The sequence below is a fragment of the Lagopus leucura genome, unplaced genomic scaffold (genome assembly GCF_019238085.1).
Source record: "Lagopus leucura isolate 7727_CA_CO unplaced genomic scaffold, USGS_WTPT01 Super-Scaffold_100159, whole genome shotgun sequence".
NCBI classification, from domain to species: domain Eukaryota; kingdom Metazoa; phylum Chordata; class Aves; order Galliformes; family Phasianidae; genus Lagopus; species Lagopus leucura.
The window spans coordinates 2,053,803-2,073,824 of NW_024962335.1; the positions used below are offsets into that span (position 1 = coordinate 2,053,803).

The following is a 20,022-nucleotide window of genomic DNA, read 5'->3' on the forward strand; positions in this document are numbered from 1 at the left end:
TATTAAATTTGTAGATAAGGTGCAGAACTCCTGCCCACAGGATATTTTGGGTGATGATTGTAGTTTGGCTCAAGAAATCCATGGGCTGCACACTAGGAAATAACCTGGAAGGTTATCACTACATGTAAGTCTTGTTTTCTGTAGACATCTGCTTTTAGCTGCCATTGAAAACAAGATATTTTACTAGCAGGAATTTTGGTCTCAGCCAAGCAAGTTAGGTCTTATGTTGATATTTCCTTAGAAATTGTAAGTGTTTGAGGAACTACACATCAGTGATGTCAAAACTACATTAAATAGAATTACAGAGCAATTGTTTGGAGTCTGGTGGGTAATAAAAGCTCCTACACTCATTACTGCAGTGGTATTATCTGTCTCTCATTGAGAAAAACAAGGACATAAACATTTTTCTGGAGTTTTCATCACATTTGGTTGAAAAAAGTCCTGCCATAGAATAGTGTGTTTAAGATATATTTTAAAAGTAACATTGCCTCTTGTTGTCACACAGTACCAAGTGCAGTTAAGTATCTGAACTATAGCAGAGACTCTGAATCAATAACTGTTACCTGGCCACCAGCCCAAAGTAAATTTGATGGATATGTCCTTTCAATAAAAAGCAAGATCTTCAACAAAGAGAACATGCTGTCTTCTGGTGTAAGGTATGAGGATTACATTTTAATCTTCAGCTATTTAAAAAAGAACTAACATGAACTGAAATCAGATATTTCATACTATATGTATAATAAGTAGTCTGCAGTATTACTTACATGTGATATATATTTGATGATTTACTTGATAAATGCTACTGTACCTGTGTGAAAAAAGAACACTTAAGAATTCTATTTTATAGTAAGTGACATCTAGTGTCATATAAAGAAATTATAAAGAAATAATATCCATAATGTTGTAAGTAGTTAGAAGCATTAAGATGCATGTATTTTAGAATCCTAAAGAAAACAATCTCTTTGACGTTTGTAGAATGTACAAACTTGAGGGACTTCTGCCAGGCACTGATTTCCTGATTAGTATTGTGACAACCAGTGGACTGAAAAGAAGTCACCCCACCATTCTCAAGGTTAACACCTGTAGGTTCACAATTCATTTTTACATTTTAATGTTTTCTCTAAAAAACATAGTTTTTATTAAATCAATGCATGAATTTATTTAAATCAATTAAATAAGTGACTAGATTAATGTATGTGTGTCTTTCTTTTCAAGTTTAACATTCTTAAAAGTTATCAAATGAAGATTTTTCAATACAAATAAATTTCCTATGAAGTTAATGGAATTATGATAATTGAATCAGCATGCTGTCAGGAATGGAATGTTTCTACAAAAACTTACAAACACTGCTTGTATTTCTTATTCAGTTGCTAATACGTGGAGATAAGTGAGTTTTCCCCATTTCTGCACAGTTTGAAATCTGTAACCACGTTGAATTGTAAAGTAATGAATTACAGCAGTATTTCCTTCAATTCAGTATAAAATATTTTGCTATTAAATTTTGCATGCTCTCGTACTCTTACCTCAGGTCCTGATCCACCATCAGACTTGCAGGTGCTTGGGCAGGAAGAAAATACAGTATATTTGTCTTGGAAACTACCAAGAGGAGGATTTGATAAGTTTCAGGTGAGATAAGAGTGGGAAGAAAAACAATGCAATCTTATAAATTTCTCAATGAAATTATTATCTTGCATGTATAGTAAGATAAATACATACAAACATATGTATAATAACATGTATCTACAACAGTAATTATTTGTCGTCATAAACCATGTAATTATGGGAGGGAAATATTGTTTCTAGAGATGGTCAGGTTCTAATATTCTGTGGTTAGTATTACAGACTGGCTTGTCATCATTAGCATTTTGAAGCATATCCTTTGCCACACTTAGCTTAAAATATAGAATTCTTTTCTTCCAGTTCTCTGGTCAGAAACAATTCTCTGTGACATCTAAACACTTGGTTTGTGGATCATGTTTCACTGAGACATTCAACCAGTCTCTTTTGTATCCTGTCTTTTGCAGCCTATCTTGGATTATCCTTTGCCTTTTGAAGTCACTGTATAAACACGGTCATACAGTCAACTCTTCAGTAATAAACTGTTTAGTAGTAAACTTGTCATTTGAATTGATGATGATTTTGAGGTGTCATCCTGTACTGTAACTTACTGGCTAGGATATTTTTCATTACATAGAAAAACCGTGAAACAAAGTACCTTGCTCTAATTGTTTTACGTAGTTTATACTCCAATATTAAAGTATCCAATTCTGCTCCCCACACCACTGAAGTGTCAGTACTGTTAAGCATTGTCTCTTAGCAGTTCTTCTCTCTTCATTAGTGTGCAGCTGCATTGATCTGAATGAATAAAGCCAGACAGTTAACCTACACCAGCACCATTTGCTGAATGTAGTTTGGAGTATTTTTACAAATTTCAAAATTTAATTTGATTCTCTTGTTCATGTTCTGAAGCAGCTCTGACACACTTTTGTGTGTGGTCAGGTTATTTTTATAATCCCATGGAAAATAATTGTCATCTGTAATACTGATCTTTATGGCACTGTATTATTGCTTGGTATTGGTATCTCATACAGTAAGCAGCCACATTAGACAGTGCTTTATCAGAATAAATGAGGTTGTCTATAAATCTTTAATAGGAAAGGCTTCAGTAGGCTGGTTGCTTAGTGAAGTGCACCTGCATAAAAGGGATCATTTTACTAACCATTTAAAATTAATTGTCCCAGCTCACAACTTTCTATGGAATATACATAAAAAAAAGAGTACACAAAAGAAACTTTCCTAACTTGTTTATGCTAGATGTAAATTTTTAATCTATAGCTTTGCTTCTAGCATTTTGCAGTGCTGTAATTCTAATGAGTTGATGACAGTCTCCAAGATTTAGTATGCATTAAAAGGTCTTGTGTCAGCACAATAAGTAGATGCAATAAGTAGATGCCTAAGGGAACTGCACTATTCCTTCCCAGATCCACAGCAGCTGAATCTAAATTCTTTCAGATCACCTGTATGACCCCTCCACTCCTGGAGGAAATAATTGGTGAGCAGACAGAACACACTGACATAAACAGCTGCAAACCATCTTCATCTAACAGTACTGCCACTACCAAGAAACCCCTGCAGATATGCGTGCTGAGAATGTTTGTCTAGAGCCCTCCTCTGAAGGGCAGACACACTGTGCATCTTGGTTTTCACCAGTGCAGATGAGAAATAGTCTGCAGCAGTGTTCTGTTTCCACAGAAAGGACTATCACAGGAATTTATTCCTTCACCTCAAGAGTTGTCTTGGCGGTGAAAAGGAATTCTCACAGCCTCTAGGAAATAAGGGGCCAAATTAAAACTGGTATCTGCAGCACTTTTATTCTCTTCAGTGACTCAAAGCAGTGAGTTTTCAAGGTATCCTAGTGAGCTCAGTTGAGTGGCTGATTCCTTAGGGCTCTTTCTTTTATTCATTCCTTCTTTCTATCTTGTAGTTAATTCCACAGCTTATTGGTACAGCTGTGTGATTGAGTAGTCAGAGTACAACCTATTATCCTCCCTCCAAGAGTAAAGGCTTCGCGTCCTCCATCTATTTTTAGAAGATTAAAAATGCTTGCATCACTATTAAGAAATATTTGAGTAAGTAGTGGATCAGCCTTGTGGAACATAGAACTTCAGCCCTATTCCTTATTTTGTCTCTAAAATATGGGGAATATTATAAAAGTTTGTATATAAACAGGTAGTTAGAATCTTTGAACATAAATTTTATGAAGTGCAATAATGTATGACATAAGAAACTATCATCGTTATTACATTATTCTATTAACACATCAGTCTAATAATATATATTTTTACTTATAACTCCTTTTATAATATAGTTGATACATAATATATAATATAATTTCTTATATAATATTGTAAGTAAGTATAAATATGTAAGTAGAATTACATAAACTTAATCATTTTGGATTTAAGTAATTACTCTTTTTCCGTAGCTTTCATATTGTCTAATGAATAATGGAAAGCCATTTACCAGAACTGTCTATGATAGCAGAGCTGTAGTGAAAAATCTGGCCCCCGGGATGGAATATGCATTTCAGTTAAGGACAATTAAAGGCTGGGATTCCTCTGTGACTGTGGAGAAAAATGTCATCACAAGTAAGGAAGCACCTTGTCATTTGTATACTTTTGAATAAAAGTAAATATGGGTATAGAGGCATTTAAATCATTGCATGCAAGTCGTGCAAAAGGATCAGAGTGTACAAAATAAAGTTTAACTTTAGGGGGAAAATTTTGCTTCCTCTTGTCAAAGTTGCTTAAACAGGATCCTTGATGAAGTCGAGGAGTCTAAACATAGTTGTAGGTAATCATTTGAATAAAAAACTGGACTCTCAAAATTCTTCCAGCTCCAGCACAAGCCTGACAAAGTTGATAAAGTAGATAAGTGTAATCAAAATATAAATCAACTCTTGGTTTTATATATGTACATATCTTAGTCTTCCCCACTTGGAAGAGTTTTCTGTGGCTTGTTGGGACTCTAATTCCTTGATGAAGGAAGGCTCTGCTAGAAGGCTTTGCAGTTAGTTTGACAAAGATGAATGAATCTCTGAAAAAAATGAACTAGATCTTCAGAATTTTGTCACTGGAAAATAAAAGAGAATAATTATCATCTTGGTCCTGAAAGTACTTCTTTTCAGGCAAATATTTTCATGACTGCTGGGCATGAGTGCAGTATATGACCAGAATATGGAGAAATTACTCTCACAATTTTAATGACATTTCATATTGAATAATGCTGCCTTTAGTGGAATAATGCTTTTTTTTTTTAAATTAAAGAAATTTATAAATAATTACAACATTCATTTTTTTTTGGAGGACTGCAAATGTTAATTTTCTAATGGAAAGTGTGCATTGCATATTAATGGAGATGTTATTTACGATAAATATCTACACTTTTAGAATTCTGGATATTCCAAGAGGAATAAAGGATTCATCACCGTGATTATGCACTTTTTGTTTCCCTTTCTAAAATGAACAATTTTCTAAAATCATATGTCTTATGAAGCATTTCAGAAAATGTTTAATTGAATAAAATCACCTCAAAGACTTCCTTTTCACTCTGATTGCTCAATGCTATTGTTCTAGTAGAAGATTAGATAAGTCTGGAATTCTCTTCCATAAATTACATAGTGCGCAGTAGAGTGACACTGTCAAGTTTTATTCTGGGTAATATGATGGAACTACTTACTAGATATCTATACAAACGTACTTCTAAAATGTGCATTAATATTTCATTAATCTCTGAACCCAAAAATCATTTAAATAAAAACCATTTATTTTCAAATGCTGATATTTTTGTTACATTTTTTACAAGAAATATGTATTAAAATTGTCTTTATTAATCTGAGTAACTTTACTATAGAACCAGCTGGGATCTGCAATTTGGCATTGAAAATGGTAAATACTTCCTCTGCGACTTTAATGTGGAATCCAACCAAGACTAACTTCACATCTTACAAAGCATCTTTGTCAAACAGCACCTTTATGAGCAAGTTCATGATTCCAGGAGCAGTATCTAACTTCAGTGTTACAAATCTGACTGCTGGGGGTATTTATAATTTCACACTGCAAAGACTGCAAGGCAATGTTGAAGGAGCTCCTGCCTTCATTGAAATTGTAGCAGGTCTGTACAGTTTTCTATTTTTTCTACTTGCAGACGAATGGTAGCTCTCAATAACCATTTAGCCTTGTGTGTATCACTGGTTGAATAACATGGGAATTTCAAGAGAGGTTACATGTAACAGTTTGCTGTGGTTGTGGACATGCATTATCTGTAATGTACGCAACTTAAATCTAGTGGTCACTACCAGAAATAATATTATTTATATGTGTAGCATGCCTTTTGGCCATGTTTAATGTCTTCGTTATTTTGCAGGTCTTAATCCTGCAAAGGGTTATGCATTATCTGAACTTAACCTTTAATGTTTGCAGAGTTAGGGCTTTAGAATGGAAAATGTTCCATTCAAAAACTGTTTCTTATTGGATTTGTTCTTAAAACATTATGGGGTAAAATCTCAATCTTGACATTTGCCTGCAGTTTAATGCAATAAAATAATGTAAAATACAGCTGAAATTTAAAAGGCAAAAAGGTACTCCAGAATTTCTGTTACTACTTTCCTATACCACTTTTGGAAGTTTTACCTGTGACAATGACAGAGAGAGACCTGAGAAGTATTGAAGGTTCTCATTGACATGTCATGAGACACGTAATGACACACATTTGCGTGTGTGCTTTAGGGATCATGTGCTTCAGCTGTAGTCAGGGGGTTTGAAGCAAGAGTTTGAAAAGTCTTTAAAATGCAATGACATAGAGGTGGAAATCCTTATGTTTACTTTGAAGTAGTTGTCTTGAGAGAAAAACTATGAAGAAAAATCTTGCACATCTTTTATAAGTTGATCCATGACCACAATACTGTAATACTTAGTCATTACTAATATTTTTTCTAATTCAGAGATTTAAATAAGGTTGGTTGATCCATTTGTGATTGCTTTTGCTTAAACGTGTCAAGATTACATCACAATGCTGAGCCTTATGGTTTATAATGGTTAATTTTGGGAAAAACTATCATGTTGCATTTTGCACACCATGCTCCGTGATGTATCTTCTCAACTGCAGTGAATTATGTCAGTGAAATGAGCAGGAAGTTGTTTTGTGCTTCACGCAGATATGCTGGCTGTATACTTTACACAAGTATACTGGCCACTGCTGGTAAGAAGTGAATGTTAACATGTACATGAAATAGGAGCACAGTAGAAGACCAGGTGCTCTGAGGCTCAAGTGAGCTGCATTGGTGGCATGGTTAAAACTGCAAGAGGGTAGAAGTGAAACTTTTTTCAGTGTCAGTGGAAGAGGTAGTTCTCAATCATAGGGTAATAGTAGGACTATTATTAGCTTCATGGCACTACATTTCTCTTTCCATGTGGAATCTTCTAGGCTGTCTTCTGCTGCTGATTCAGAAATAATGCGACTGAGGCAGACAGATTTAAATACTATGATAACTCAGATTTTAATCATGGGTTTGTATAAAAGACCTGTACAAGCATAGTGTCTGGAAATAGTAGTACTAATGGTAACACTAGGACTTATAATTTAAATAAGTGTAATAAAAGGAAGAAGATGTGCTCTCGGTTACACTTGCAATTCTCTACATTGATTTTTTTTTTCCCTGTTAGTATTAAAATAAATTAAAAGGAATACAAAAACCCAATCATATATGCAAGAAATAAATACTGAGTATAAAAACCTAGTGTTGACATTTGGATGCATGAACATTTCAGGGAGAATATTTGGTAGCAGAGCTGTAGTGATCTGTTTGAAACTGCAGGGAAAAGAGTTCAGGAAGGATACATAATCTAAATAGATTTATAGTAAATAAAAATGAGTGGAACTCTTTCAGAATAAAAGTGATGTGATATTTAAACTGAAAAGGACATTATTAGTGTATAAACAGCTCAGAAGACTTAGTTCGAATTCAGAAGAAACAAGTTAGTAAGGGAGTCAGAGGACAGTGCAAGGTAGTGCATATCTGGCATGTGACAAAGAGCATCTCTGATGGGGCTTGCTGTGTCAGGTATGCACAGGAACTGTTTTTAGCTATCTGCACTATGGCTATGTGCATGTGGATCAATAATACAATATTAAAGATATGTAATGTTTTAATGAGCTACTGATGAAGCTACAGTATGATTCATTGGTAGGACTTGAGTGAATGATACAGATTTAAAAGTGCCTGAAAGGGCAGAAAAATAAGAAAGTGAGATGACATTTCAGGAACATGTGAAAACATGGCTTTAATGAAAGGAGTCCAAAATAAAAAAATAGGAGACTTAACTAATTAGATTTCCTGGAATTACTTGGATTTCAGATATATGAAAACTATTTAAAAAGAATTAACTATTTTGTAACAAGCAACAGAACAGAAAATCTGTAGTAGCATTACTTGGTACAGCAGTAGTGCTAACTTTTAAGGTTGAGTACAGCAGAAGCACTGAGACTGTGCTGAGATTCTTGCTTAACCAAACAGTGGACTGAGATACCTGAGTATATCTCCACAATATCTACACAGCATAGTTCAGAGATTATCAACCATATCTCAGAAGTAGTGCAGCAACTGTATTGTAAAATGCTGTTGCGCATGGGCTAATTAGCAATTATCCTTCTTGGAGTGAGTAAGCTGTTCCTGGGTGCTTTTATAGCCAGTTGTAACTACTTATATATTTGTCAAGGATGTATTTAGTTTAACATCTTATATTTCACGTTTCCCTTTTAGAACCTGCAAAACCAGAAGGGCTTAAATTCTTCAATGTTTCATCAGATTCTTTTTCCCTGTATTGGAGACTACCATATGGACATGTAGACAGATTTCGTGTGGATCTTATTCCTGACCATGGATCTGTTGTTATCTTAGATCTTGGAGTTAGAGAGTATCAAGTATGTGCTTTTATTACAGGACTTGCACAGCCAGCTTTTCCTTGTGCAGCGTACTGATGAAGAATGCAAGGTTGCTTCCTTAGCTATTTTATGCAGATGTGACCAGAGAGGTATTCATATAAAATTACTGAAAGCACCTTTCAGCATCCAGAGTTTGGTACCTTAAAACAGTTAGCGAATCTCTCTCTTTTTTTTATTTTTTTCAAGTCTGCTACAAGGATACAGTCAGTCATCCAAGGTTCATGAATAGTTTAACAAAGGAAGGGCAGAGCTGTTGAGTAATACAGACTCATTAATTGTGTACTTGCCAGGAAGATCTGTGCTTAAATCATTAATGCAGGCAACATTTCGCTGCTGAGGCATCAAAAAGAAATAGGAGGACTTTTTGGTTCTACAGTCTGGAAAATATAAGAATATTAACAGAAGTAATGGCTGTTCTGGTTGGTTTGCTTTTGTTTTTTATTGGAACTACACAGATACAGGTATTTTGTATTAATGACTGTTTAAAAGTTTTTAATTATGCTTATTTCAAATGATGGGTTTACTTAACCATCAGAACGTTGGAAGCTTTTCAAGACTTGCTTTGTGTTTATTCTTTCAAGAGGTGATTTTATAATGCTAAATATATGCTTGAATAATGAGGATGTTGCAGAAACACCTGTATAGATACACTGACAAGTGATTCTGTGATAAAATTAATAGTATGGAGGGTAGCTAAATAAGATAAAATGTTGTGCTGTAGCTAGCAAGTATGAACTGCTCTTCTTACAGTTGCAAATGCTGCTATATTTCTAAAAGCTCATTTACCAGCCTTTTTGGTAATTATTCTCAGTATCGCAATGCTTAAAATTACAGGGTTGGGGCTTCTATTGTTGTTGTTCTTGTTTTCAGTTATGGGGGATGGGGCATTCATTTTCATGATTCTTGCTAACAATCCGATGTCATATTTTAGGCTGACTTTTATAACACTACACCTGGAACAACATACAACGTTACAGTTTCTACAGTTTCTTCTTCCACATACAGTTCACCTGCCGGTAGAACAGTGACAACAAATGTCACAAGTAAGTTAAAAATGACTGCTTATGTTTTATTTCTTTTTTTTTTTAACAATGATTTCTTTTTTGTATTTACTATTATACATAGTACTACAGAATTTTTAATTTTCTTTAAATGTAAAAAAATATATACTGAATCAGAGGTGTTCTATGAGAGCATGAGAATTTATTAGATTTTTCAGAATAAACCCTCATTGTGAGTAGTGGTGGTATTCATCCATTAGCTTGGCTATTTAAAATTTTAAAAAGAGAGAGAGAGAGAGAGAGAAAAAAAAAGCAACAACGACAACAACAGCAACAAAACCCTGAAAACACAAAGGAAAGCAACTGATAAACTTCTGAAAAGTTTTTAGTTGTAAAATAATATCCATGCATGGAACAGCAGTCTTCTGAGATGTTTCAGAAAAACATAGCCATATCAGACATACTTTATGAGTGTAATTTATTTTATTTAATGAAAGGAACTTAAATTAAGCATGCTAGAATATCTGAAATATTAAGTTGGCATTATGTTGTTTTGTTTGCTATGATGTTACATATTTTGCATTCATAAAAAAGAATGTTCCTGAAGTTCAAAATTTCATTTAATCTTTTTTTGTAACAGTACTGTAGCCAGAAACAAACAAACAACTGAATGGAAAACAAACAAACAAACAAAGCTTATTAAACTGTACATTTGGTCTTCTGTACTTTTTCTTATTTTTGCTGGCAGATGATTTTTTTTATTTACAGTAACTATGAGGATGTCTCCATCATTTGGAAATTTAATTGAAGACCGTTTTTGACATATTGCTTATTTATTTATTTTTAGATCCTGGTCCCCCTGCATTACTTGCAGGTGAAAGAGTTGGCTCTGCTGGAATTCTGTTGTCATGGAATACACCACAGCATCCAAATGGGAGAATTCTGTCCTACATTGTTAAATATAAAGAGGTCTGCCCGTGGATGCAAACAGCTTATACACAGGTCACAACAAAGCCAGATAGTCTGGAGGTTCTTCTTACCAATCTTAACCCTGGAACAACTTACGAAATTAAGGTAAAAGCTTTATGAATACTGTTTAGTTTGAACTCTCCCTTGTTGTGCACTATGAAACTATGTTAAGTGCACTGATTTCTGATGCACGTTGTTAATAACTTCTGCTGTGTAACAAAATGCATGTAGCAGGTATTTATTTACTTTAGTGGCTTTTACATATACTTAAAATAATTTCTAACCACAACTGTTCTAAAACATAGTATCTTCTATTAATATTCTTACTGACATATAATATGTGGTGGAGAGCACAGAGCACAGGTTAGAATTTTAAAAAATATCTGTACACTTCATCTTCACTGAGATTTAGTCTTTCAAATCACTGGTGCACTTTGGATATTACACGCAGATTTCTAAATCACCTCAACCAAATCCATAAAAGCATATATACATGTGTAATTCTTTATTTGATTTTAAACTGAATTATTTGAAGAAGGAATTTTCTGTCCTGAATTTTCATATGCTGTCATCTAAAATCTTGCTCACTTTCTGATCAATAACTGTTCTCCTAGTACTGAGATGAAAAGCAGGCTTCTTTCTATATTGCAAATACACACGCCTATGACACATTCTCACCCCAACTGTGTACTTGTGATGGGGGAGTGCCAACAACTCCACTCACTGAACAGAAGGATACAGAAGGATACACAGCTACATACTTGATGAAAAATTTCCTTTTTATTTAATTATCTTTGTATTTTCCCTTGTGTTTGTGTGTGGCCTGTAAACATCTTAGCCTAGTTTCCCCAAGCCCGAATGTTTTACCTGTTATCGTTTCCTAAATAAAAAAGTTGTACCATTCATTGTCCTTTCCATAGATTTTATTTCTTTGATATTTACAGGAGGTACCTGCTGTCAAAATCAGCAGATGTATTTTCATGAGTTCTATATGCACAATTTGGATTAGGCACTCCTGATCCTTCTCTGAACTTTTCAAGTGTAAATAACTTCAAATGGACAGAAACGCATTATTGTTCTCTTGGCAACATTTGCCATGAAATTCTCTGACACTTTCACAAGAACCTTGGATAGGCACTTCTTTTTAGTGTCAAGAATAAAATGAAATAATATGCTTAGTTTGTTTCATTCCATGTAATGTGAATTGATACCATGGAAAAATATTAGATTTGGCAGTCAAGGAGTAGAGCTGTGCAGTAATCCTTTGTAATGATGATGTGCATACGTAAGAAAGTAGAAATCTAATTAGGGCTTGCTACTGTGGGGAAATTGCTTGCTGTGAATCTTGCAGTGATGACCTTGCTGGTGAAAAGCAGAAATGTTTAGCCTTTGATCTGCCTGCAATCATCTGTTGAAGAAGAAATTAAATAATCAGCTCCTATTAGAAAAAAATATATATTATTTAGACTAAGCTCATTAATCTGTTCAGGTAGATAAAGTTATTAAGATAGTTCAGTTTATTTGTGTGAGATTCACTTTTGAAGGTTTTGCAAATTCTCTTCTTTGCTCTTCCTTGGGAAAGCTGTAGGACATTTAAATCATGTTTTACTTCGCAGTGATTTGCCTTTGGCTGATATATTTGGGAGGCTTTTCTTCTCATTACTGATGTTTTAGCCATTGATGTTAGAGCTGAATTTGACTCATGAAAGTGACTTTAGACCCAGCTACACTGGGCTAGCAGGGACCTCATGGCTTTCAGCATGAGTGACTAAAAGTCTGTTGGCAAGTGGAGGGCTATTAGCCTATCTGCTGCTTTGGTGGGCTGCCCCACTAGCTGACCCACTAGCACTCTCACTGAGATGGAAATGTGTGGCCAAAAGGAAACATTAAATATTTTCCTTGTCCTGAGTAATTTATTTCTTTGCTGGTATTTTTTGGATTTTTTGGGGAGGAAGCAGTGAGTGTTTTTCTGGGGAGGAGTTTGTTGTGTCATTTACAAGCTCTTCATTTTTGCAAGGATGAAAATTTGTTATTGTTTTTACCTGGCTTGTTCTTGCTAAATTCCTTCTGGTACGTACCACAACAGTACAGTTCAAAATAGCATTGAATATTCCAATCTATTTCTGACAGCCCAGTCTTGATTTTGTTTCTAGACATCTAATGAAGAAACATTTGTAGAGAAACAGTACTTAACAGAGATTATTTGCTATCGCTACATATTTGAGAATTATTTGTATGTTTGCAAAATTTTGGGCACCTGATCACTGATAAATTTGTAAAAATATTCAGTCAAGGAACGTTTTTCAAGTAATTAGTATCAACTCTGTACTTCAAAGCACAAGTGTTAATACTCTTTCCAAATTTGAATTACAACTACTTGAACTGTGTGAACTTTTGTTATCCACAAAGTAACTTTGGTATTTTTGGTTTTTTGTTTTTTTTTTTACTTGCTTCCAAACTTTTTGCTATAATGTCACCCTGTGGCATGATCACCTAGAGATTTCTAGAAGCTAATGGCACATTTCACGAGCATTTATTTTATCTTCAAAGTCAATCAGTGTGTATAGTTGACCTCTCCACCATGCAAAAATTTGTATGCTTTTGTCATATTACCCTGGACTTTTTCTTAAAACTGCAAATCTCAAATAGGCAGACTTTCAATGTATCACTCAGTTTTCTAGATTCTTTCTACCATATCTGTTTTGTTCATTTGTACGTTAATGATTTAAAAGCTGGTAGGTGAATGTCTGCTTCTCCTTAAGATATGCACACTGCCTGTACATCCCATAGGTTCTCTAATTTGATTTCTTTTTTTCTTCAGGTTGCTGCTGTGAACAGTGCTGGTGTTGGAGTATTTAGTGCTCCTTTTCTTTTCCAGACTGCAGAAAGTGGTAATTTTATTGAACCTGCTTATTAGAGGTGCTCTAATTTGCTCAAATATAGCACCCCTGATGCTTCATATTTTATATTTGCACAAATATTTAATTTGTACAAATTCTGATACATTTAGAAGAAAATCCCAATTGTTCCTGCATTTTCTCACTCAGTGGAAAATGGTGCTATTTGTACTATTTGCTAGTAACAGCATGTAGGGTGTGCACATGTGGAGTTTCTCATATGAAAACTCTGTTTCTCTTGGTGTTTTTTGATACAAGTTTCTAGGTAGGCTGAAAGTAGTGTCAGAGGAGAGCAGACCTGTCTCCGAATTACACCCATCAGCTAGTGCCTGCAGCAGTACTAGGAAACTGGAAGTACTTGGGTCGGTTCTTGAATTGCCTCCTTGTGTCAGGCTGTATTTGTTCATTGCCTAAGTCAAAGTACCTTCTCTAGAAAGTGCAGAATATGTTCTACTAAGTTTTTCTTTCTTAAATGTAAAGAAAAAGGGGTGAAAAAAGACACAACTGATATGAAAATACGACTTGATGAGTTTGAAAATTAAAATATATATATATTTTTATGCTGTATTTCCATAATTTTTACAAATTTACTATTTTTAGCCTTGCTTTTCCAAGCTTTTCCACTTCAGGAGCAGTTGAACCTTGACTGAAGCGCTGGCACCAGGCCAGTTCTGTGGAGGTGAACAAGTGTAACTAAAATATAGAATTTGTGTTGCCATTGTGGTGATTGTCCCTCTGTGTCTGGGACTCTAGGCTGATTTCTGTAGCAGGACAAACCATAATGTCAAACATAATATCAGTTAAAGGCAGGAAGATATTCTGCATGAGATTTCTGAGATAACAACGCATTGTAAAACCAGATACGAGAAGGTGTAGCTAACTAACTTGGAGGTGCTACGTAAATCATTATTCTTCACTATTTTTGTAACAAATTGCTCACAGAGAACCAGACTTCAGTGGGCTTTATTTACTCGTAGTTGACAGAGGACAGTACTAGCATTTTCCCATAGGAGAACTTCAGCTTTTTACTTTTTGATACTTTCTGTTCACATTGTATTAAAGGTAAAACCCTCATTATTAATGTAACTGGAAGACCTGTTGAAATTGGAGGTGAGAGTTGTATGTCACTCTGATGGTATTCTTCTTCTTTTAAGCTATTGCTGTGATGATTAAAGAGATGCCAACGACTTGATCAAAATGAAGTTCAGTTTAAAACAATAAAGTTATCTAGAAAAAGTTAACTAGAGTGGATATTTATGTGGACAGTATGGTTTTCAACATACAAAGGGCTTTTTTGAACTGGTCTAACTAAAATGGTTATTTTCCATTTAAGATCACTGAATATAGGAGAGCACAAATATTTGAAATGTGATAGGTTCTTTGGGTACTGTAGAACTAAACGATAATGGAAATCATTTTAAATCATGGTAGATTTGATTCTGAAATATGTATTTAATGAGAAGAAAAGTATGTCTCACTGCTTTTGTTTGTTTTGTTTTCAAGCTCCAGGTAAAGTAGTGAATCTCACAGTTGAAGCCTTAAATTATACAGCTGTAAATCTGATCTGGTTTCTGCCTCGACAACCAAATGGAAAGATAACTAGTTTCAAGATTAGTGTGAAACATGCAAGAAGTGGAATTGTAGTGAAAGATGTCTTGGTTAAAGTAGAAGACCTTCTGTCTGGGAGGTTACCAGAGTGTAATGTAAGTGCTATAAGCCTTTTAAATTAGAAATAGACTGAAGCTACAGAATATAATAAAATTTGAATTTTGGGACCATTTGGAGGCTTGCTTTTTGGAACAATCCCCAGTAGTTTACAGAGTTAGGTCTGAGGAAGGATATAATAATGTGAAGAAAAGATTTTCTGTCAGAAGTAGATTAAGAAGGGAATTTTACCTTGAAAAGCTCAGTTTAATCCTATAACAATGTCAAGAAAGGATCAATTAATTGATGTACTTTTAATAGAAAAGGATGGAATAAATAAATTTGATGTTTCAGTTTCCATTTTTAATTTTACAGCATTCACTGTAAAAAAAAATGTTTCTGTCACTGTAGAGATGTAGTACTGTTAATATTTTTATATAAAGTTTTATAAAGCTTTGTATATTTTAAGTTGTGCTCTATTCTGCATATCACATTTCAAGAATAGTTTAATACTTTTCAAAGCAACGTAAAAAGAAATAGCAGAGTGATATTCAATAATTCTTTGTAGACAGTTGTTCAGGAATTTTCAGTGAATATTTAATTTCAGAATTTTTACTATCTATCTGTTTTCAACCTGAAGCCAATATATAGCTTTCAGAGTTTCTTGAAGAATATTCTCCTTTTCAACTTTTGTTCTCCTTTCTCCTTTATTCTGAGCCATGTGTTACAACTATTAGGATGTCAAGTTGCCTAAATGTGTTTTTTTTTTTTTTTTTTTTCAGGGTGCTAGACTTAGTAATACATTGAAAAGTGCAGTTTTAAATAATAAAAAATGATCAGGGATTTGGTTTCAGATTTTATTTTTGTGATAATGTTAAGCATTTTTGAGGGCTGTAAATGTCAGGCTGATTTAATTTAGCACTGAGAAGAGAATATCCCACCTATGAATCATAACACATCAATGATTGAAAAGCCCAGCAGCTTTTCAGAGTTGTCTCCTGACAGTACAGATCAGAAAACCTCTGTCTGGTACCTGCTATATATGTATATATCTGTCTACCTCTTTCCGTGCATATGTATGTACACATAAATGTAGGCATACAAAATACATATATTGAAAAAAGACCTCCCTAGAGATAATTTATTTTTTTGTAGAGATGTAATCTGAATTATAAAACTGGGAATAGCTAAATGGAGACTAAAAAGTTCCTTCTGCTCAATGATGTTTAAAATTTTTTTGAATAAGGGCAAACACTGTAGTACTGTCACTAATAAGATGTGCTAGCACTTCAAATAATGAAATGATAAACTGATTTCAATCATACTGAAGTTTGAAAATAAAAAAATAGAACCAGATCCAGGTGATTTTGTTTCAAAAGGTTTCTGCCTTTTTTTTTTACATCCATATATTAACAGTCGGTATGCTTTCTGTTTATAATATTTCATATTTGTCTTACTAGGATAACAGTGAATCATTTCTGTGGAGTACTACCACTCCTTCAACTACTTTTGGCAAGTCCACAGTTCCTTCAAGTACTACAGTTACAGCAAGTACAGAAGCATCTAGTCAAATGAGCTCTGTTTGGAATGAGCCAATTAGTTTTGTTATAACTAACCTGAGGGCATATACCACCTATCTTTTTGAAGTCTCTGCAGTTAACACTGAAGCAGGCTACATTGACAGTGCAATTGTCCGAACGCCGGAATCAGGTATTATTTTCATATATTACTTTCAAAAGTAAATAAAGTTCTCAGATTTATAGAAAAACAAAGAAAGGTAGGGATTCACCTATAATGAAAAGTCAAGGGAATCAAAGCGTGCTCAGGACAGATCATTCTTTTCTCTTTAATTTTGTGAAAAATGAAGGATAATTCAAGAACTTCAATTAATAATGCAATGGAATGAAAATTAAAAATAAGCTTGAACGGAAAGGGTTTCAGTCATAGAATTAAAAGAGCGTATATACTGTATACATAGCAATAAGCTTAAAGCTTCCTTGCATTTCAGGGGAAAAAGAAAAAAAAAGCAGTATAAAGAAAACTCCTTTCCCACGGTTTCCTCAGTCTGGAGCTATTGCAGAAGTCTGGTCAGTGCTGAAGAAATCTTTAAGCATTGGAAAAATTGGTTTTTGGATTACTCAAAATTCTCTAAGAAGTTAGAATTGAAATCAAAACTTATCCAAGAGCAGAATGGGCAATTGTGTTAATACAGCTATACTAGAAAACTCTTGTTTCCAGAGGAATGTTAATCTGGCTTTTTGTTTGCTATCCTTCTTTTTTGTTTGCATCCTTCTTTTGTCTGATACGGTTTGATGTTGCTGGGCTGCTCTTTCATTCATCAAACGGTTATAGCACCATTCAACTGAAAATAAATGTAATTCTCTTCTAGCACTGTTCATCTGAATGGTTTTGCTAGCATTAAAGCATCCTTATTTGGCAGTTCTGTCTAGAGCGGTTTAAAAAAGTTTACTTGGGCATTTTTGGAAATCATTTTTTTTCTAACTCTATATGGTTAAAAAGAACTGCAGCTGTTTTAGTTGTCTTTGGATTTTTTAGTTGTCTTTGGAGTTTTCCATTTCAGTAGTAATATCACTAACTTGTGAAGGTGTACTTCAGAAAGGAATGCATGCTTCAGAAACAGATCGGCTTCTTTAGTTGCTTTAATTTACACAAATAGTTTCATGAAAATACGAGGTGCAATGTTTTTGCAGTCTTACCTGTATCTGTTTTTGAAGATTTGGGTAATAAAATATCACTGGTGCTCTCAGAAATCAGCTATATGAGGTAATCTATAAGAAAAAAAAAACTGTTTGAGAAAGAAAATCTTACTCCACATGAGCTCTATATTGCTGAGCATCACAGTAGTATTTGAGCATCTTCCGTATGTAATCTGTATGTAATAAGTCCGTATCAAACTTTATAAAATCCCTGATACCTTTATGTTTTAAGTGTTGTTTTTATACTACCAGTTCTTTTGATACCTTATGCAAGAATCATGTTTTTTTTTTTTTTTTTTTTTTTTTTTAAAAAAAAAAGGAATAAAATTAAGACAGTTTAATGAGCTGTGCTTTCAATGTAAGTTTTCTTCAGTGCATTTAATGCTTATATTTTAATTTAATTGTCTGGTATGTGATTCTTGGGAATTCTAGATATAAATTATTTTATATTCAAAGACTTTTTCCAAAATTAAGTTCCAGAAGATCCACCACAAAATTTTGCCAAGATTAACATTACTGCAAAGTCTTTCTCAGTGATGTGGGACCCACCGACCATAGTAACGGGGAAATTTAGTTACAGAGTTGAGCTGTATGGGCCATCTGGTAAGTCTAAAGTGATTGATTGATTGGTTGATTGTTTTTTTGTCCTTACACTTGCATTCTTAGTGTCACCACCAGTGGAGAAAGAAAATTTGAAAGCACCGCTATGTATCCTTTTCAGTATTAGAATGATCAGCACTTCTTAAATAACTTTTAAACCTGCCCATTATAAGGATTAGTACACAGTGAAATTCATGTTAGATATTCTTAACTGTAGAGGAAACTAGCTCCTCTCATTCTTTCTGAAAAATGGAAAGCTAAACTCACGGCTAAATTATAATGCATATATATTCAAATAATTCTGTATCTTACATTTACTCTTTTTCTGTTAAATATTTTTGGAAGATTTTAATCTGCATGGTTTCAGTCTCTTTTGGGGTTTTTGTATTTATTCTTTAACTCAGATGTGGTTAAAAAGACAAGGTTATGGGGCTATATAACTACATACTGTTAAAGAAGTGAACGAGCTGTCTACTAAATGTTTTTTTGGAGTGATATGGGATAAGCAAGAGAAATTAACTCATGAACAGCAACAATAATTAAAGAAATAGATAAAAAATCTCCTTCTCTTAAAAGCCATATATCCCTGAAATGGTATTTTAGGTTCCTTTGTTTTGTTGCTGGTTTTTTTTTTGTTTTTTTTTTTTTTTTTTTTTTTTTTTTTAATTTTTAAAGCCATTTAGTATTATTTCCAATAAGGAAATGCCTTATACTTTTCAGAAACAAATTTGGCATTTCATCTTCCTTAAAAGTAGATCTATTCAGTATAAATGAATGATAAACTGTTTAATTTTTGAGCTACCATCTCTTCATTCTCATTCCAGGACATATTCTGGGTAACAGCACAAAAGATCATAAGTTCGTATTTCATAACCTTGTGCCATTTACAATGTATGATGTGTATGTCAGTGCAGAGACGAGTGCTGGTGTGGGACCAAAGACAAACCTCACAGTTTTCACTCCTGCAGATGGTAAGTAAGCATACAGAAATAAAGTAAATAGGCTGTACATAGTAACTAGTATCAATTTTTCTTTCAAAGACATTTAGTTTCCTTGCAACAGAAGGAATGAAGGTGTTGAAAGAGAAGTCTAATAAACTAATGAGAGAAACGAGCTGGAAATCTATGGAGTTGATTTATTTTTCCAACTTTATTTTGGAGTTCATAGACAGTCATTAAATTTATTTGCGTATAGAAGCCTTCAAAGGCTGTGAAAGAAAAGTAGCTTCTGCCTGAGCAAAAGTAGTACTTTAGATATGGTAATTGTTGCATGTCACCCTTTTAGACGTTAGATGGCAGCAAGTGGTAGGGAAATAACATTGCAGGACTCCACTATGACCACTTTGTTCAACCCTGAAATCTCATTCGACTGATTTTCTCCAAATCCAGGGTCTCTCAGCACTATCTAAGAGAGCCACCTTTACAAGAGACCGTGTCTCTGAGGGAAACACTGAGATTTTGTCCTGGGGCAAAGTGCTTATTAGTTCTGCTTCAGAGTCTCTCATGCTATGATTTGGAAGTTTGGGCTCCCAATAGCTCACTCCTCAGGGGCCAGACTTTTGCTCGGTAGAAACGTAATTTTATTTTTATATGTATGTGAGATTGTGCAGAATTACTGGTCTGCAGGTAAGAGTTCAACCTGAAAAAAAAATGGGAATTACTATGTCATAGATAGGCAGTTTCAACATTGTTA

At 34.0% G+C, this 20,022-nt stretch overlaps 1 protein-coding gene across 1 annotated transcript in view; it reads left to right on the forward strand.

Annotated features, from left to right (window-relative positions):
• PTPRQ (protein tyrosine phosphatase receptor type Q) overlaps positions 1-20,022 on the forward strand; it is a 120,528-nt gene that overhangs the window by 15,424 nt on the left and 85,082 nt on the right. Inside the window, exons 13-25 of the mRNA XM_042890276.1 lie at positions 506-656; positions 976-1,082; positions 1,529-1,626; positions 3,986-4,148; positions 5,413-5,673; positions 8,321-8,481; positions 9,434-9,545; positions 10,351-10,577; positions 13,294-13,363; positions 14,873-15,072; positions 16,474-16,723; positions 18,205-18,333; positions 19,155-19,301. Coding sequence (XP_042746210.1) covers positions 506-656; positions 976-1,082; positions 1,529-1,626; positions 3,986-4,148; positions 5,413-5,673; positions 8,321-8,481; positions 9,434-9,545; positions 10,351-10,577; positions 13,294-13,363; positions 14,873-15,072; positions 16,474-16,723; positions 18,205-18,333; positions 19,155-19,301 — 2,076 coding nt within the window. The remainder of the gene's footprint in view (positions 1-505; positions 657-975; positions 1,083-1,528; positions 1,627-3,985; positions 4,149-5,412; positions 5,674-8,320; positions 8,482-9,433; positions 9,546-10,350; positions 10,578-13,293; positions 13,364-14,872; positions 15,073-16,473; positions 16,724-18,204; positions 18,334-19,154; positions 19,302-20,022) is intronic.